General features: G+C 32.7%; 1 protein-coding gene across 12 annotated transcripts in view; it reads left to right on the top strand.

The window, feature by feature from the left end:
- MARK1 (microtubule affinity regulating kinase 1) overlaps positions 1-16,828 on the top strand; it is a 127,118-nt gene that overhangs the window by 67,587 nt on the left and 42,703 nt on the right. For 11 of the 12 annotated variants that reach the window (XM_017526335.2, XM_017526337.2, XM_017526336.2 and 8 more), the window contains exons 4-9: positions 1,858-1,906; positions 3,321-3,386; positions 7,113-7,183; positions 12,600-12,656; positions 15,229-15,465; positions 15,555-15,674. In XM_017526335.2, coding sequence (XP_017381824.1) covers positions 1,858-1,906; positions 3,321-3,386; positions 7,113-7,183; positions 12,600-12,656; positions 15,229-15,465; positions 15,555-15,674 — 600 coding nt within the window. Of the gene's footprint in view, positions 1-1,857; positions 1,907-3,320; positions 3,387-7,112; positions 7,184-12,599; positions 12,657-15,228; positions 15,466-15,554; positions 15,675-16,828 lie in introns of those variants that run through there. The other variant, XM_037737708.1, reaches the window with a different exon arrangement.

A 16,828-nucleotide genomic window follows, 5' to 3' on the forward strand; every position in this document is an offset into this window, starting at 1 on the left:
AGATGGAATCTCGCTCTGTCACCCAGGCTGGAGTGCAGTGGCATGATCTTGGCTCACTGTGACCTCTGCCTTCCAGGTTGAAGCGATTCTTCTGCCTCAGCCTCCCAGCTAGTCCTGGGACTACAGGTGCATGCCACCACACCTGGCTGATTTTTTGTATTTTTGCTAGAGACAAGGTTTCACCACGTTAGTCAGGGTGGTCTTGATCTCCTGACCTTGTGATCCACCCACCTTGTCCTCCCAAAGTGCTGGGATTACAGACGTGAGCCACCTTGCCTGGCCTAACCATTTTAAATATACAATTCAGTGGCATTAAGGTACATTTACATTGTTGTTCAAACATCACTGTCAAACTCAAGAATGTTTTTCGTCTTCCAAAACAGAAACTCTGTTTTCATTAAACAGTAACCCATGCAATACCCTATCCTTCCAGTCCCTGGCAACCATCATCCTAATTAAATCTCTGTGAATTTGGCTACTCCACTCTAGGTAGCTTATATAAGTATAATTGTACAGTGTTTTCCCTTTTGTGACTGACTTATTTCACTTAGCATAATGTCCTTAAGGTTTATCCATGTTGTAGCACATGTCAGAATCTCCTCCCTTTTTAAGGCTGAATGATATTCCATTGTTGGTATAGACCACATTTCATTTATCTCTTCATCTGTTGATAGACTCTGGTTGCAGGGCTATTGTGAATAGTGCTACTATGAACATGGGTGTACTAGTGTCTGATTGAGTCACTGCTTTCAATTCTTTGGGTATATTACATATACCCAAAAGTGGAATTGCTAAATCATATGTTAATTCTATTTTTAATTTCTTTAGGAACTATTTTTTTTTTCATGGAGGCTCTATCATTTGTCATTCCCATCAACACTGCAGAAGTGTTCCAGTTTCTCCACATCCCAGCAACATTTGCTATTTTTTGGGCAGAGTGGGGGGTTGGTTTTTGATAGTAGTCATCCTAATAGTTGTGAGGTAGTACCTCTTTGTGGCTTCGATTTATATTTTCATAATGATTAGTAACGTTCAACATCTTTTTGTGTTCTTTTGGCCATTGTGTATCTTCGCTTGAGAAATGTCGCCTCTTGAAAGCAGTAACTTTAGATTTTATTTGCTAAAATGCATATGTCTTAATATAACTTTCAGAATATCACCGATATTTGGTTCTCCTGTTGAACAAATTGCCTTATTTGGAATCTAACACATACTCAAAGACATAGAGAAAATAGTACCAAGTTATGCTTTTGAAAAATATACCCCGTATTGTTTAAAAAGTAAAATGAAAAGGAGGGAAATTTAAATACTCATTTTTCAAGTCACTTCTTGTCATTTTGTTTTTATATGAATTAGTAAATGTATTTTTATTATTATTTACAGTTATTCTATAAATCTACCTGAAAATCTTACTGACTCTTTCATTAAAATGTTTGATCAGTCAGTAGAGAGACTTTAGAGTCAAACCCCTAAGGAAGGCGGTTTCTGGGTAAAGATCATAAGAAGGACCATTAAATTCCATTTTCACAGTGTTTTTCTTTTGTTGCTTTTCATAAGGAGTAGTTGAATAATCTGTAAGTGTTGTTGTGTGTAATGTATTCACACCACACACACAGAGATCATTAGAGTTCATCTACTTAAAATTCTTTTAGAAACCACGTCACAGCGAAGTTAATGTCGCAGTCTAAGTTAACATAGCTAGAGTTGGGACTGAGAGAATACTTTGTTTTAGTTCATTTACAGAATCCTGTAGCATTTTATAAGCAGATTAATATCTTCAAATAAATATTTTAATTGGCTCTCTGCTTGCTTGTTTTTTTTTTTAACAGAAATATATCTACCTGTTTTCTTTAACAGTTATTTCGAGAAGTTCGAATAATGAAGATACTGAATCATCCTAATATAGGTATGAAATATATATATGTATTATTAACAATGAAGTATTTTCCTTAATTTGAGGGTATTTGAAAAGGCACAATGTTAAGGATAGTTTAAGCAGAAGAAAAGTGATAACCTGAGTGATAACCCAGGAAAGTGATACTTTGGGTAAAAAGAGATTACAGAGAAGTTAACTGGAGGCTACAGATTGCTGTTTTCTGCTACCTTGCTATCTTGTACTCTCCACTCAAATAATTGATATGATTCAGTGTTAATGCATACAAAAAAAAATTTTTTTTATTTCCTTACTAAATGTCTCTAAATTAAAAATAAAATAAAATAAAGAAGTTTATCTGGCTGGGCGTGGTGGCTCATGCCTGTAATCCCAGTACTTTGGGAGGCTGAGGCAGTTGGATTGCCTGAAGTCAGGAGTTCGAGACCAGCCTGGGCAACATGGCAAAACCCTGTCTCTACAAGAATATACAAAAATTAGCTAGGCGTGATGGTGCACACCTGTACCAGCTACACGGTGGGGAGGATTGCTTGAGCCTGGGAGGTGGAGGTTGCAGCGAGCCAAGATGATGCCACTGCACTCCAGCCTGGGTAACTGAGTGAGAACCTATCTCAAAAAAAAGAAAAAAAAAAAAATCTCTAAAGAGAGATTGCAGGTCATTTAGGTATTTATAAAAAATGACTTTCAGATGTTTTGATACTATGCACTTCAGTTTGATCATAGTTTACAGGCAAAATAACTGCATTTTAAAGAAAATAAAAAGTTGATTTCAATTTTAGTAAAATTTTTCAGTAAGTTCTGATTTTTCTTCATCTTTTTACAAATAAAATTATTGATTAGATATATGAAATCATTTGGTTGTGAGAAGTAAAACAGTCTTTTTAAAAATCTGGTTTTTTAAAACACTTTTTGATACATTTAAAAATCTTATATAGTTGTTAAAGTGCTTATTTGGGGTGAATATTTCAACTACATAAATTTGATACTTTAGTAGTTTTTCTAACCAAAAACTTTTAGAATGTCACAGAAATACAGAATTTCTTTTGTTTCTGCACCAAAGACTATGTAACATTTCATAATGGCTCACTGTAATATAACATAGTCTCTTTTTAAACTTCAGTTTAAATTCTATTTTTCTAATTTTAAGAGTTCTTTTTATAACCTTATTCTAATTTGAAAAATAATGGCTTCTTAATTCCAGAAACTTAACTTTTTCAACTCAAGAAGTTGGTTTTAAATCACTTTGTGGTAAATAGTTTTCTGTCATAGAAGTAATAATCTCAGAGAGACTTTTTGAACTTGAAATTATGATTAATAATGTTTAGTAAATAGTCAAAGTTTTAACTAGTTTATTGCTACCTTAGATTTTCTTAAAACCTTCAATCTGTGCTAACAGTTATAAAGTAATATCTCTAATTTTTTTTTTCAGTAAAATTGTTTGAAGTTATTGAAACAGAGAAGACTCTCTATTTAGTCATGGAATATGCGAGTGGGGGTAAGAATGAGGGTGATTGAAAAGTTCTCTTTGCTGAGACATACAGAATTATTAATACCTAAGGGTTCATTATGACATTTTTATGTTTTCAATGTTGTTAATGAGTCATTGTTTTATTTAAATGCCTTTAAATTACATCTTAAGGAAAATTCAGTGTTTACTTTTAAGTCCTTTTGATCCTACATTATAAATAGAATTTTTGGCTTATTTACAATTTACTTAGGGACATTTTTTGGAGCGTTAAATTTGTATTGTCATCTTACAAATGTATTGATTCTCTTGTCTAAGTTTTATCATAACAATATATCATATCATGATTAGAAACTTTGGCTATCAGCAGGGAACTGCAAGTGCAGAATGTATTTAATAAAATCTATAATAAAAGCTTGTTCTAGGCTAGGTGTTTATTTCACTGATTGTTCACATATGACAGATTCTCAATATACATATATTTTCAAGATAATTCATAAAATGAAGCAAATGTTTCAATTTAAACAAGTATTGATCTATACGTTTTATGTGTTAGAGGACTGAGTTGACAGAGATAGTAAGATGTATTTGTAGTATAATATCATGTATTTTTTGACTATCATGGTGTCAAAAATAGGAATGATTTTTAAACACTGATATGTAATAGAAAATCACCTTCATCTCCTGCACTTTCCCTTAAATGAGAAATGCATCAGCTCAGAATCACTTTTCTATTAGATTTAGGACTTCACTTTTTCAGAAATAGGTTGAAAATTTATGGAATTAATCATTTAATAAGTTAAAAAAAAAGATTACTTAAAGGGAAGTTTTAAGGGCTCAGAATTTAACCAATTGAAGAAGAAAGAAGGCATCTGAAGTTATTTGGCCGATTGATTTTTTGCTATTCAATAGAAAAACTTAGTGTTGAACACTATCGAGCTCTTCTAGCTAATGAAATTTATAGATTTTTATGGTGATTCAGATTTTATATGAACTGGAATAGAAAGGATTTATCTAGTCTGTAACAACTAAATTATATTTATACTATCTTGTATTTCTAGAAAACTTTACTATAGAGGTTAATATATTTAATTGCTTTTGTGTTCGTTATAGGATTTTAAAAATTATATTTAAACAGCCATGTAAATTTGCATAAAATGTAGATCTATAATGAAACTAATGAATCTACAAATAACACATAATGAACTATTTCTCTATTTCTATGTCCTTCAGTTAGATTGCTGTAATAATCTGTTGCATAGGAACCTCAAATACTATTTTTAATTTAGTTAGACTCCTTTTTTCTATTTAGTGATATAAAATTTAGAGAAAGGAGCTAGACCCACTTTGATTTGGGAAATTATAGACTGCTAAATTCTGTATATGTCCTTCTGTTTTTATAAAGGCCCACTGCAAGTTGTTAATATTAATATGTGTACTGACTTAATGGTTAATGGTAAGTACAGTCAACTCTCTATTGGTGCTAATGAAGGGGAGTAATGGCTAGAGTTAAGAGTATGTGAGGCCATCACTGCTCTCCTTCAGTAGCATAGTTGGGAGACACAGTGGGGAGTAGCTCAGAGAGATGGGTACATGAATTCAGACCATACCAGTCGACCTCATTAAATTCTGATTCCTGCGATAAGTTTTCTTTGAGTTTTGCAAGTTAGTGATTCTGTAACAAAACCCATTATGGTTCTGTGGCAGTAAATCTAGAATCATTTTCTTGCCTTTTTAGTCTGTAAATGGCAGGGTAACTCTGGAAAATAAAACACTGAATATGTTTCCTCTGAGATTTCTCAGTAGTTTAGGATCAAATCTGACATGTACGCTAGAATGGTAATGTGAATAAGAATTAAGTTAGACAATTGCCTCTTTGCCAAGAATCGATCAGTTGATTCTGGTTCACTAATGGAATGAAAATTTTCAGTGATTAGAAAAATCAGAAAAATCTTTTATTTTGAACCATATTTAATCCAAAGGAGCCTATTAAAAGTAGATGTCAGTACTACTGTGAAATGATGTGTTTATTCTTTCTTTTGTTCATTCAAACAACATTTATAAGATGCTTACCATGTATCAGGTAATGTTCTAGGTGCTGGGAATACATGAGTGAGCAAAGACAAAGTCCCTGCCCTTAAGATTCTTACATTCCAATTGGGGAAGTAAATCATATACAATCAATATATGATAAGTACAGAACTATGTCATGTAAATACCTGGGGTAAGTGTATTCTAAGCAGTACTTAAGAGTAGATCCAAATTTTTCAAACTCTTGTATATATCTTTCCCTGCCTAAACTGACATATCTAGAATTAACTACTATGATGGGTTAACTAGAATTAACAACTGTTACCACACATCTAGAATTAATTACTGTGATGAGTCAACTAGAGCATCCATTCATTTCTCTGTTCTCATTATCCCATTTAATCACTTAAGTATGCTTAATATTATATAATATGCTGTCTAACATTGTAGATGTATTAGTTTGATCTGACATACGTTCATTACATATTTGATTTTTAGTATTTTATTTATATCCTAGGATTGATAGTGCATGTATATGTAATATATCTGTATACCTAGGTACAAAAACATGATTTATTGAGTGCTTGCTATATGCCAGTTGCTGTGCTAAGCACATGCATTATTTCATTTAATCCTTACAACAACCATGTGAATAGGCAGTAGGTAGAAACTGAGTCTTAATGAAGTTAAGAAATCTTCCTAATAATGTCTCTCAATAGTACGTAGGGCTAAAACAAAATTCATACCAAAATTGGTCTGATTCTAAAGCCTGAATTTTTTTATTTTTTATTTTTACCACTTTGCCATACTTTCAAGAACATTTTAAGCCATTTTGTTTGTTTAATATACATGTATATCTATATGGTACAAATTATAAGGACACAAAAATAAATTTAACCCTTATACTAAGGTAATATTTTTAAAATTGTAACTCAAGATTAATTTAGTTTTAAGCTGTTTTGCTAACTAGAGAAAAAGGAAAAACTTACAGACATGTAAAGTAATGGATCCAGTAGGAAATTTCCAAAGCTTCCAGTTATTTTAAAATTATTTCAACAAACATTTATGTACTTTGTGTTCTGCCATGGAGATGAAGTGCAGATATTATGATGATGTTCAAGTAATTTACAGTTCATCTGGGGTAATAGAGATATACACACAAATGATTTAATTCTGTATAATTTGTGGTTAACTACTAAAATGTGTGAAATGAGTAAAGTGAGAATAAACACAGAGTACAGGAAAGAAATCAATGTTGATGGAAGTAGTGAGATGGAATTTTATCCAGACCATATGACAGGGAGAATTTAAAAGAGCAATCCAACAAAAAAGACTTCATTGTTTCGTTTGAAACATAGGCCCCAAATAGAAAGACAAATGTAATTTTTGATTGCCCAGGCTGTGGCTTCCTTTTACTACAATGGATAATAAAGAGTTGACTGTATTTTTACATAATACTTGAAAGCAGAAAGCAAGTTTTCCTGGTTGTGTTTTTATGACTTATTTTTTAAAGAGATTTGCTAAATACAAACTGCTGCAGATACTCAATTTTATATGTAATTTTTTCTTTTTTTCTATTCATGTGTTAGTTTGTGACTTACATAAACTAGCAGAAAAGTATGGGCCAAAAATTTCTTTATAAACAAGGAAAAAAATTGACATTGCATATATTGTTAACCAAAAATCTATGTATATTTTACTACCTGCTTTACCTTTCTGATTCAGGTGAAGTATTTGATTACTTAGTTGCCCATGGAAGAATGAAAGAGAAAGAGGCCCGTGCAAAATTTAGGCAGGTATGGAAAGTAGTTTTCAACTTTGTTTTGCTGATATTATTAGTGATGTACAATGGACAGTATTACAAACTGGACTTCACAACACATGGTATTTTAAAAAGAAGAATTCCTACTTTCTTATATTTTTAAGGATGGAAAACTCCTAAAAAATAAACCTTTCTGAATTTAAATTTAAATAGTTGCAGATGATTATTTTTAGATTGTCATAAAGAGTAAATATTTATAGATGAGACTTACCTAATTAACTGTCTGAGAGTCCCAGAAGCATAGACTAGACAGAGACAGAAAAAAAAATAGTTAACCCTTTGATGTCTTTATCCAATAATTATTATAAATTATTACCGGTTTTATATGTACAGCATATATGGGTACTGTTTAAAGAGGTTATTGTATTCTTTTAATTAAAGATGTTTCAGTGTTTAAACTCATTTTTGTAGATTTAAAGAATATGGTTAATTTGATTTAACCAAGTAGGCAAGAAACTTTGCAAATATGGCAGAGGAATATGGTAAGATACTCATATTTCCAGTTCAACTTGAATATGACTTATTATAGAAATGATAAAAAATAAATTTATCTAGAATTTTATTTTTAATTTTTAGAACTGAAGTGATTGAAATAAGCATACATATAAGTTGCCATAGAAATAGAAAATTAGTGAATTGTAAATTGGTCATAAAATTTACTGGTTTAAGTGGACAATTTAGTGTATCCTAAACTTTTAGTAAATTTAGAATTTTTATTTAAAAATGGCACACTACCTCTTCTGTCTGCATGAACACTTTAATTCTGCAATTAGAGAGGGTCTGTAATCAGTGTGTCTGGAAAAGACTCTTACATGTTAATGTGTTAAACAAATAGAGAAGTTCTAAAGGGGAAGAGAGGAAAAAGCATGTTTAACTTGTTATAACATGGCATTTTCCAGATTGATCATGGAGTGAGTGTGTTTGTTTTGTGAAACCTCTGTTATTAATATCTCACAGAATTATTGCTTTTGGAACACAGTTTGTGAAATGCTTTATACCAAAGACATGTATAGCCCTTTTATTTGGGGTAGATTCCTGGAAATATTCCTGTTGAAATAGCTGAAGGTAAAGACAACTGGTAATAAGGAAAGCAACATTAAGAAACTGAATGGTATTCAATCACGTACTGTTAAATTATTTCCTTTCCTGGGATGGAAGTTCAAGCTTACCCTTAAATAAAGTATTAACACACATCATTTTATTTGTTAATTTTTATTTATTTTTGAGACGTAGTCTTGCTCTGTCACCCCGGCTGGAGTACAGTGTCGCTATCTTGGCTCACTAAAACTTCCATCTCATGGGTTCAAGCAGTTCTCCTACTTCAGCCTCCCGAGTAGCTGGTATTACAAGCGCACACCACCACACCCAGCTGATTTTTGTATTTTTAGTAATGACAGGGTTTTACCATGTTGGCCAGGCTGGTCTCGAACTCCTGACATCAGGTGATCTGCCCACCTTGGCCTCCCAAAGTACTGGGATTACAGACATGAGCCACTGCACCCAGTCACACACATCATTTTAAATATTATTCATTTAATATCAGTCACAGTAGCTTTTGTTAGTAGCAGACCAGCAAGAAAGTTACAATTTGCATTAAATATTCCCATTGGAATCCTAACGTATACTTTAAAGATGATTGCTACTTACTCTTATTTTTTTAGGCAGCTAGTTTTACTTATTTTTTGATAGGTATAAAAAATGATACTGGGTACTATATGGAATTAGATAAATTGGAAGTGCCTGCTATTTTAAAGAGCTTTTCATCTTGCTGGTGAGTGAGAGCAGGATAGGAAGTTGGGACACAGATATTTTTATAGAAATACAATTAATGACTAAAATTGGCTTGCGTTTTGAAATAAAGTCTGAAATGTTTTGAAATCAGCTTCATATTTCTCACATTGCAGAGACTGAGTGCCAAGTGAATGCTGTTTAAATTGTAAAACAATGGAAAAGATTTTCTTTATAATTTATTCTTTAACTGTAAATTTTAAATGTATTTAATATCTATTTATGTTTGCACAAAACTGAAAAAGTTACTAACTCATATTTTTAGAAATGAGAGACATGCAAACATCCTTACACATATGGACACACATACATTATTTTGTAGTTACCTGACGGTAAATTTTTACTTAAATTTATTTTTGAGGAGCTTATTTTTCTTTACAGATTTGATTTAAACTCTTACAGAATTAATGAATATACAGTTACTTTTATTTGCTTTTTTAACAGTAAAATAATGTATGTATTAATACTGTGTCAGCAAGGATAAATGTATATATGTCCTTGACTTTACTTTTAGAAATACTAAAGACACTAGAGCAGTTTAAGACCACCTAGCAGCCATTGCCTGTACGGTGCTTTTCTACCACTTCAACCATAGGAATTCCTGACCCATTTATAGGTATTAATAATTGCAAAGTAACTGTGATAACTCTAACTCAGTGGAAAACACTGATGTGTGTGGTCTTACTGTCAGTACCCAGCTGATTGTAAATCATGTTTTTAAGATTCATTAACAGAAGGCTCATAGGGAAGTTCCTGTATCCTATTTATGGAAGTACAGAATGTTTTGAGATGGGAAGATCTAGCCGTAAAACAATGCAGTAAAAGTTGGGCTTGTGGAGGGGGATTCTTGCAGTGAGTCAGAAAGCAGAACTTCTTTCATGGCAAAAACTGTTCCCTGCTAAGCAAGTGTGGTAATACTATAATAAACTACCACCGATAGCCCAGAGTTCATAGAATTTGGGGATCACACGTGCTTAATACAGAGGATTATTTGTAATTATCTTTCCATTCTTAATGCTTTGAGGCTCAGGAAATGTTTGGTTCTAGAAGTGCTTGGAGAACTGCCTTCATAGAGACCATTCTGTCTGACATGAATTGCATGGCCTCTGATCATGTTTGGTAACCAAAATATTATCTGTTGCATACCTTCAATGGATCATACAAACATGTGACTAATAAAAGATAATGTCATTATCAGCAAATTTCTATCACCCATGATAAAAAATAATCTTATAATATGAACATACTATGACCTATATAGTATGTCCAATAAAATATACATATAAATGTATATATCTTTTGGCTAATGAACATAATTTAGTGAAAATTGGGTATTAGAATTTTGAAGCATATTGCTTAAGAAAACTACTTATGTTAGTAGTTTTCTTTGTTAGTAGTTTCTATGTTAGTAGTTTGTAGTTAGTAGAAATACTACAAATGTTAATCATTAGATCCTTCTGTATTTTTAGGAATCATACTTAAAATTGATCATAATCATTCCCAGTCACTCTGCCCAAAAACATATAGTGGTTCTGCAGTATCTGCTTACTTTCGAATTCAGGACTTTTATCAACCTGTTTGTCAAGATTTGACTCCCACTTTCACCATTTTTCCACCTCTTTTTCTTTAAATGTGTTTTGGTTTGGTTTTGTTTGGTTTTGTGGGATTTGTTTGTTTGGTTGGTGTTTTTGTTTATTTTTTGTTTTTGAGACTGGGTCTTACTGTGTCATCCAGGGTGGTGTGCAGTGGTATGAGCATGGCATACTGCAGCCTCAACCTCCTAGGCTCAAGAGATACTCCTGCCTCAGACTCTGTGTAGCTGGGACCACAGGTGCACACCACCACACCTGGCTAATATTTTTATTTTTTTTAGAGATGGGGGTCTCACTGTGTTACCAAGGCCTGGTCTTGAACTCCTGGCCTCAGGCAATCCTCCTCCCACTGCAGCCTCCCAAAGTGCTGGGATTACAGGCATCAGCCCCAACCTGCTTTTCAAATACACAGTTCCCTTGTCATTAATTCATTTCACCACCTTACCCCCACCTCCCCATCCCCAGATCTCTACATTTTAAAATATTTCTGTCCTTCAAGGATGGCCTAGACTAAATAGCACCTCCTTCAGGAAGCGTTTCCAACTGAAAATATTATTTATTTTTTATGATTCTCATAAAAAGGTAGAGTTCTATGATTCTACCTTATAAAGAAATAATATATACCTCTTTATAATATATAGAAAAGTAATAAATATATACCTCTCTAAATAATAATATATACCTCTAGAATACAAAGTACATAGAGCATATATACCTTATTTTCTCTTCTGAATCATATTGTAAGCTCCTTAAGAACAGAGTCCATGTGGTATTCATTTTTGTATTTGCCTGGCAACCAGCACATTTTCTTGCACATAGCAGGTGCTCAATAAACTGTTGAATCAAAATGAATTAAATGGAATTGTATATTACTCATTGTGTGTTGATGATTTTGTTTTGAATTCATGTTTTCTGTGTCTTTGAACGATTTTAATATACATTAGAATAACTTTATAATACTGAAATATCAGTTCACTTCTACTTTGAAGTTTTTTTTTCACCCATATTCCTATTAGCATGATCATATTTCACATCACCTTTAGACTTTTAAAAAGTCTCATTTCTATCTCCGTTTGTAAATACCTAACATTCAAACTGTGTTTATATTTAACTGAATCCACAGAATTGAATGTTCTGCTGTGCGTTAAAATGACCATCCTTCTATTCATCAGATATAATTATATGTACAAAAATGTTCTTAATTGATTGCTCTCAGATTCTTTCCACTTCTGTATTTTATGTAATAAAGAAGTATCATAGAAGTGTTTATAATCTATTTCTCTCATATTTTTGGCCTTTAAACTGTTGGGTTCCTCCTTGTTTAGTCCTTGTCCCACAAAGCCCTATGTAATGGTTAAAAATTATGGCTGCATACAAAACCTAGTTTCAGGCATAGAATACTTCACCTGACTGAATTAGTGACAGGTTTAAGATTGAATTTCATTTTTCCCTCTTTATTATTTCTGATCAGCTTTCTTTTTAAGGCTCAAAAATTTTCCTCTTTATATATGAACAAACAAATAAAGACACTGTTAAATACCTCATTGATAAGTTCTTAGTAAATTGGCCTCACTAAAGAAACATACCTTGAGCACATTTTTTGTAATTCCTAGAATAGAGTTTTGCTTTTCTAACTTGAGACAATTATCTTAAAATACTAATTCATGTGTACGAAAGCTTTTATTTCAACACTGTAATAAACCATTTGACCAAAACTATAAATTGTATAAATTCTGATTATAATGATCAATGTGAAATCTTCACAGTCTCTGACAAAGAAATATTTTATTGTATTTTAGCAAGAGAATATTACTTTTCCTATTTTCTACATTTATGAGCAATTTCATCACTTTAATGTGTATAGTTTTCTGAACTAAAGGCATAGCAGATTTATTAAATATTACCTTGAAATCCAAGTTAGTAATTTATCTAAATTGGAGGCGATTATTGGGGAAAATTGTTTTTTAATCATAAAATAATTTGACTCTTTTATCCAAATATTTATTCCAGATTGTATCTGCTGTACAGTATTGTCATCAAAAGTGCATTGTTCACCGTGATCTTAAGGTAAGCTTCTGATTTTAATTTTTTAAAAAAAATCTGTATTGTATATATTTAATAATAATATTAGAGCTGTCTTTTTTATTGCCTAAGTGCGCTGTTAGACACTATGCAGGTAGTTACTTTTTTATTCTAACAGCAACTTTATGAAAGGTAATATTTCACTGAGTAAATGAAGAAAATGGGCTGGGCACGGTGGCTCAAGCCTGTAATCCCAGTACTTTGGGAGGCCGAGGCGGGTGGATCACGAGGTCAAGAGATCGAGACCATCCTGGTCAACATGGTGAAACCCCGTCTCTACTAAAAATGCAGAAAATCAGCTGGGCGTGGTGGTGCGTGCCTGTAATCCCAGCTACTCAGGAGGCTGAGGCGGGAGAATTGCCTGAACCCAGGAGGCGGAGGTTGCGGTGAGCCGAGATCGCGCCATTGCACTCCAGCCTGGGTAACGTGAGTGAAACTCCGTCTCAAAAAAAAAAAAAATGAAGAAAATGTGAGTAAGGAGTTATCTAGCTTTAAAGGTTAGAGGATTTCATTCACCATTAATTAGCTTGTTTTAAATGCATAGATGTGGAATTTTGTTTCCAGCCAAAAGTGTGGGACCTCAGACAGAAGCAAAGTCAGAGCACAGACCCATGTTTGCCTAATATAAGATGCAGTATTCACGCTCTACCTTAAAGCTCACTCCTTCCTCAAAGAATTAAGGAAAGTTGGTGCCACAGATTTTGTGGCACAACCATTTAAGGTGTTGAAACCATTTAAGTAAGTTGAAAGTGGAAACACCCTGAGCTAAAATGTTTGCGTCTCTTTTTTCCTTTTTCTCTATTCCAAATTTGATTTGCATTGTCCCTTACATAGAAGTCTTATTTTTCTTTTTTCCTAATCACCTTTATCAACTACTAGCACCAGTTTGGGTTATATTTGAATGTATGACCCTAAATAGTTGTCAAAAGTGTAAAGTCTAATTCTCTATTTTAGCTTCTGTTTTTCAGAGCTTATGATTTTTCTGTTGCTCCAATTTTTTTTTATTTCTTGGTTTCCTTCCTTGGCTATTTTAAGGGGAATCACTTGCACGACAAATGAGAAAGAAGAGAACTGTTCCTCTGCTTCTGTGCCTGACTCCCAGTTTATCATCTCATTTCTTATATGAAAAAGATCTGCAAAAAATAATCCTGTTCAAAACCTTGTGTTTTCCCTTTAGTCCGGTAGAGTGAGTTTTCCTATACACTCTTGGAAGGAGACCTCAGAACCCCCTGCAGCTCTTCTTTTCTGAGGCAGTTTGGATACTTTGATATCCGTTCAGACATTTTTAGAGAGACTAAAAAAAGTCCAGCTTACTTACAAACAGCTTCAGAAATTTACAGTGACCAGGCTCTTACATCAGAACATCAAAATAACCTGGCTTTGTCACATTTCAAAAATGTTACAATCTAATATACATTTTTCCAAATATATGTGCTTTTATAGTATTTATTTAATAAATGATACCCCATTTTTATTGTCTGTTTTAGGTGCTAGGTTTATCTGCGTTTTCCAAAATAAAATGAAAGCAAATATCCCAAGCTAGTATACCATAAAACAATAACAACAACAAGGGTTGGGAGGTTGGGGAAGGAAGAGATATATGATGGGTAGAGTGCTTGACTCATGATTGTTAGACCTTCCAGTGATATAGAGAAGTCTGATTTTTGTTTTAGTCAAATTTTAGTCCTTTTTGGAACCTGCTAAAATACATCGGCAAAGTAATCTATAACTTTGTTAGTCTGTCCATCCATTGTAATAGAGTTTGAAACAAAACACGTGCAAAAGCAAGTCCTTTGTTGAGTTGCTTCTATTTACAAAAGGGACATTTAAAATACTGTCTTTGAGTGATTCTGCTATAGGATTTTGGAAAACCAGCATCTCACCACATGGGGGATAATTCACTGCTTTCTACATAAATATACTTCAAGAAGAGAATCTAGTTTTAGAACAGCAAAAAGACGCTTAAAACAGACAAGATCTAATGGAGGCTATATTTTGTTTGGTCATGTTTTACTTAAACAGTACTTTGTTGAGGAAGGATTCTACAAGAGAGGACAAAGAAATGAAGTAGTAGTCACAGAACCCCTGACGGGCAGTTACTTTAGATGTACCTTTGAGCCTTGCGTTAACCAACAATACTCTAATAAAGTAGAGCTCCTTTGGGTAATCTTACTGGTTTTAAGTCCAAGATGGGTTAGTATTATGTACTTTAGAGTAGGTCATATAAAGATACACTTCCAGGATGTTTCTGACTATGAGGAAAAAAATGAGTTTAAAATAACCTATGAAAGAAAATGAGTTTTAAATAACCTTTCTTAAGTAGTTGCATGTATGCATATAAAGAGAGCTTTCTTTTTATAGTGTTAAAATTTAGTCTTATATAGATGTAACTCAGAACAGTTTCGCCTTGAAGTACCATACTGGGTTTCTAAATTTGATATTACATTTAGAAATAAGAGGCAAGAGATATGTTAGTTTAGAAGCTAAAACACTTTTAACAAGTATTTTTATTTTATGTAGGCTTTTTACATCATTCTTTTTATTATTTTCCTCTTAGGCTGAAAACCTTCTCCTTGATGGTGATATGAATATTAAAATTGCTGACTTTGGTTTTAGTAATGAATTTACAGTTGGGAACAAATTGGACACATTTTGTGGAAGCCCACCCTATGCTGCTCCTGAGCTTTTCCAAGGAAAGAAGTATGACGGGCCCGAAGTGGATGTGTGGAGTCTGGGCGTCATTCTCTATACATTAGTCAGTGGCTCCTTGCCTTTCGATGGCCAGAATTTAAAGGTATCAGCTAAATTTGATATTAATGTTTTATCCTTAAGTATGATCATTTCAAAAACCAGTTGTAAGTGCTTTCTTTCACTTTTATTAAGGAACTTCGGGAGCGAGTTTTACGAGGGAAGTACCGTATTCCCTTCTATATGTCCACAGACTGTGAAAATCTTCTAAAGAAATTATTAGTGCTGAATCCAATAAAAAGAGGCAGCTTGGAAGTAAGTAAATTTTTGTATTCCAAATTTAAATTTTAACAACTAAAATATTCAGGAACTGAAGAGCATTTTTCTTAGGAAAATTGCAAATTATTAAAATCTGCCTTTTGTTTAGAGATAGGGAAAATGACGTGACTTTTTTCACTATTTAAAAGTTGCCACAGTAGCTATCTCTAAAAACTATTATTTTTTCTTTGTTCTGTAGTGCAGTATTAAATTAAAACAACACAAAAATAGAGATAAAATTGAATTTTAGTTAGAGAAGGAGGAAAACCTAGCCTCTGTGAGAAATTGCTTTGTTCAAAACAGAAACCTTATTTTTAGTTAAGTATTCAATAAATATTTCAAGAATAAAAGAAAATAGTGAAAAATCTAATCTAGTGAATATTTCACAGCTGTATCTGAAATTGGTATCTAGCATTTAAAAATGTAATAGAAACTTCTCAACTTTAGTAAAGAAATGTACAAATATTTAAGTAGAACATATTGGAAACAGGCATTTAATTTCTTAACACATTGTATTACCTACATACATTCCATATGTAAGGTTATTTATAATTATAGACACTATCATAAATGGACTAAGTATGTTACAGCCAAATAATACCAGAGGTTCACATAACCAAAATGTCTACTGCTTTTTATTTCTTCTGGCACTGCAATTAGAATAATTTATTTCTTAAGTATTTTGCTCATCTGTTTTTAAGAATGATATTTTAGCCTTTACTAAGATATTTTCAGAGATTCAGCATGCATTATTCACTAGTACTTTTTGTCTTCTTTTATTTGCCTTAGTAGAAGGGGAAGAAAATTCAGAGAATTAACCTCATATAAACTGTACTTTTTTAGTGTAGCAGTGGGGCTTTCTGGCACGGACTTCATGCTGTTTAGGAGGCAGCCTTAGAGTGAGCCATCCCTGTGTACAGAGCTCTCAGGTTAGTGTGGGCTTTGTAATTTTATTTCCACAAATATTTTTCAGTAGAAGATACAGCATGTTTTGATGGAAGTTAAGGGATGGTGACTTCCATTGGGAAATTATTTTAAATGCTTTACATCAGTTAATCAATTATCAGGATTTTTTTTACTGAGTTATTTGTTTAAATGTGATTAGTTATATCTTATGAGTTTTGTGGGCTTTTCCCCCCTTTGGGGTTAAA

This window comes from Cebus imitator, unplaced genomic scaffold (genome assembly GCF_001604975.1).
Source record: "Cebus imitator isolate Cc_AM_T3 unplaced genomic scaffold, Cebus_imitator-1.0 Scaffold42, whole genome shotgun sequence".
Taxonomy (NCBI): Eukaryota; Metazoa; Chordata; class Mammalia; order Primates; family Cebidae; genus Cebus; species Cebus imitator.